Below are 2380 nucleotides of genomic sequence, written 5' to 3' on the forward strand. Positions count from 1 at the left end.
GATTCTTAAACACATAACTTCTCTCGAATTGCTCTAATGGTTTATTATGTAAAAATGTTTATAAAGCTAATCAAATAATTTAGCTTCTTCATGGTATGTCTTATACACACTGAACACACCTGCAAGTATATTACTCCCATTCTAACTGATTCGAAATTGTATGTAAGTGTAGGAATTCTCAATATATAACGGTTGAACTGATCCAAATAGTTTTTACGATATTATATTGGGTTACTGCCACGGTTAAAAGGTTACATTTACATATGTACTAAATTCCGAAATTTTCAGTAAAATTGAAAATTATGTATTGTTTTGGATAAATACAGTTACAAATTGTGTCCCTTTAACAGTGTTATCTGTTTTATGTTTCTTTTCTTTTGTTTATTTGTTTTATTTCAACCAGGAAGCATAACACGGGTCCATCATTTGGAAAGAAGATGACAAAAATATTGTTTTACAGTTTGCATACATCCAAATTAAGCATTTTTACCTGTATTTGCCGACAAATTTTGAACAAAACATGACTGGTGTGTTGTATTATGGGGAATTTGGTGTAGTTCCCACTTATGTCCGCATGAGGACATTGTGGACCTTTGCATCTGAATTTCCAGTAAGATTCGTCAGCGCTCCTCCCCGTCAGATGGAGGTGGGGAGGTTTCTCTGACGTTTAAAACAAAGAGAAAAGTGGGTTGAGAAAGAACAAGCGGGCGACTGAGTGAAGCTTCTGACTTGATATCTCAGTTTATTGCTAAATAGTTTGCTGTTTTTATTTTTCAATTTATTTATTTTTTTGTGGCGTGACAAATTATATTTTTTTCTTTGATTTGAGGAAATATGAATTTCACGGGGAGTACAAGCTCTGTGTGGATATACCTCGTCTTTGTGCTGCTGGGTTGCTGCTGGCAAGCAGCTTTGGGTCTGCTTTCATACTCCGTTTTGGAGGAGGCTAAACAAGGGACTGTTTTCGGGAATGTTGCCAAAGATCTCAAGCTAAATGTCCAGGAATTGGAAACACGTATGTTCCAGATCGTTGCAGCGTCGAAGAAAAAATATTTTGAGGTAAACCTAAAGACAGGCGCCCTTTACGTGAATGAGAGAATAGATCGAGAGGAACTATGCAGCAATGAAGAAAAATGCTCAGTAACTGTAGAAGCTGTTATTAACAATCCTTTGAAATTGTACCGCATTGAAGTTGCAATTACAGACATAAATGATAATTCCCCCAGATTTATCAGCAATTCTCGGTTTATCAACATTAGTGAAAGTACAGCAGCTGGCACTAAATTTCCATTGCGCCCAGCTCACGATGCAGACGTTGGAAAAAATTCAGTTAGTGCCTACAGACTTGGTCAGAATGAATACTTTTCTCTAGATACGCAAAAGGGAGATATACTGACCCCAGAACTAGTGCTTCAGAAAATGATAGACAGGGAAAAGGAGTCTTTTATTCAGTTTATAGTAACTGCTCTGGATGGAGGAACACCTGCTAACTCTGGTAGTATGACAATTATAATAAATGTTATGGACATTAATGACAATCCTCCAGCATTCAATCAAACTCTATATAAAGCAAAAGTGTACGAGAATGTTAAAATAGGGACGTCAATAATACGATTAAATGCTACCGATTTAGATGAAGGGCAAAATGGACAGGTTATATATTCATTTAGTGAAGCAAGTGGGAAAGAAACCGAACTCTTTGATATAGATAAAAATACAGGGTGTGTAAGAGTTAAAGAGAATATAGACTTTGAAGAAAATAATGCTTTTGAGATTCGAGTGCAGGCAAAAGATAAAGGTTCATCGCCATTAAACTCACATGCTAAATTGCTTATTGAAGTTTTAGATGTAAATGACAATGCCCCTGAAATTAGAGTAACATCTCTGTTGAACACAGTGAAAGAGGATGCATCCATTGGCCTCGCAATTGCTCTTGTTTCTGTCTTTGACAAAGACAGCAGTAAAAATGGAAAAGTTAACTGCAAAATTTCCAATGATGTACCTTTCAGGTTGGAGTCAACTTATAAGAATTACTATTCTTTAGTTGTGGATGGACCTCTAGACAGAGAAAGAGCATCACAGTACAATATTATAATATCTGCTAGAGATGAGGGCAACCCACCTCTCTCCAGCACCACCACGATTCCTGTGCATGTCTCTGATGTTAATGATAACAAACCTCATTTCACAGAAGATAGTATCAACATCTTTATAAAAGAAAACAGTCAAACAGGATTAGTTATTAAAACAGTGACAGCATTTGATGCCGACACTGATCAAAATGGTCTGGTAAGCTATTCTCTTTTATATGATAACAGTAATCCTTTGCCTCTTAGATCCATGATAAATATTAACTCAGAAACAGGAGATATAATTAGTC

General features: G+C 36.1%; 2 protein-coding genes across 2 annotated transcripts in view; both read left to right on the forward strand.

The window, feature by feature from the left end:
* The window catches only part of LOC107088210 (protocadherin alpha-4-like), a 16664-nt gene extending 15971 nt beyond the window's left edge, over window positions 1-693 (forward strand). Inside the window, exon 10 of the mRNA XM_015380232.1 lies at window positions 612-693. Coding sequence (XP_015235718.1) covers window positions 612-693 — 82 coding nt within the window. The remainder of the gene's footprint in view (window positions 1-611) is intronic.
* A 384-nt stretch (window positions 694-1077) lies between these two features.
* The window catches only part of LOC107088211 (protocadherin alpha-10-like), a 2282-nt gene continuing 979 nt past the window's right edge, over window positions 1078-2380 (forward strand). The window contains exon 1 of the mRNA XM_015380233.1: window positions 1078-2377. Within this exon, the coding sequence (XP_015235719.1) occupies window positions 1420-2377 (958 nt within the window). The 5' untranslated portion in view covers window positions 1078-1419. The remainder of the gene's footprint in view (window positions 2378-2380) is intronic.

Source organism: Cyprinodon variegatus, unplaced genomic scaffold, assembly GCF_000732505.1.
Source record: "Cyprinodon variegatus isolate N-32 unplaced genomic scaffold, C_variegatus-1.0 Scaffold210, whole genome shotgun sequence".
Lineage (NCBI taxonomy): Eukaryota > Metazoa > Chordata > Actinopteri > Cyprinodontiformes > Cyprinodontidae > Cyprinodon > Cyprinodon variegatus.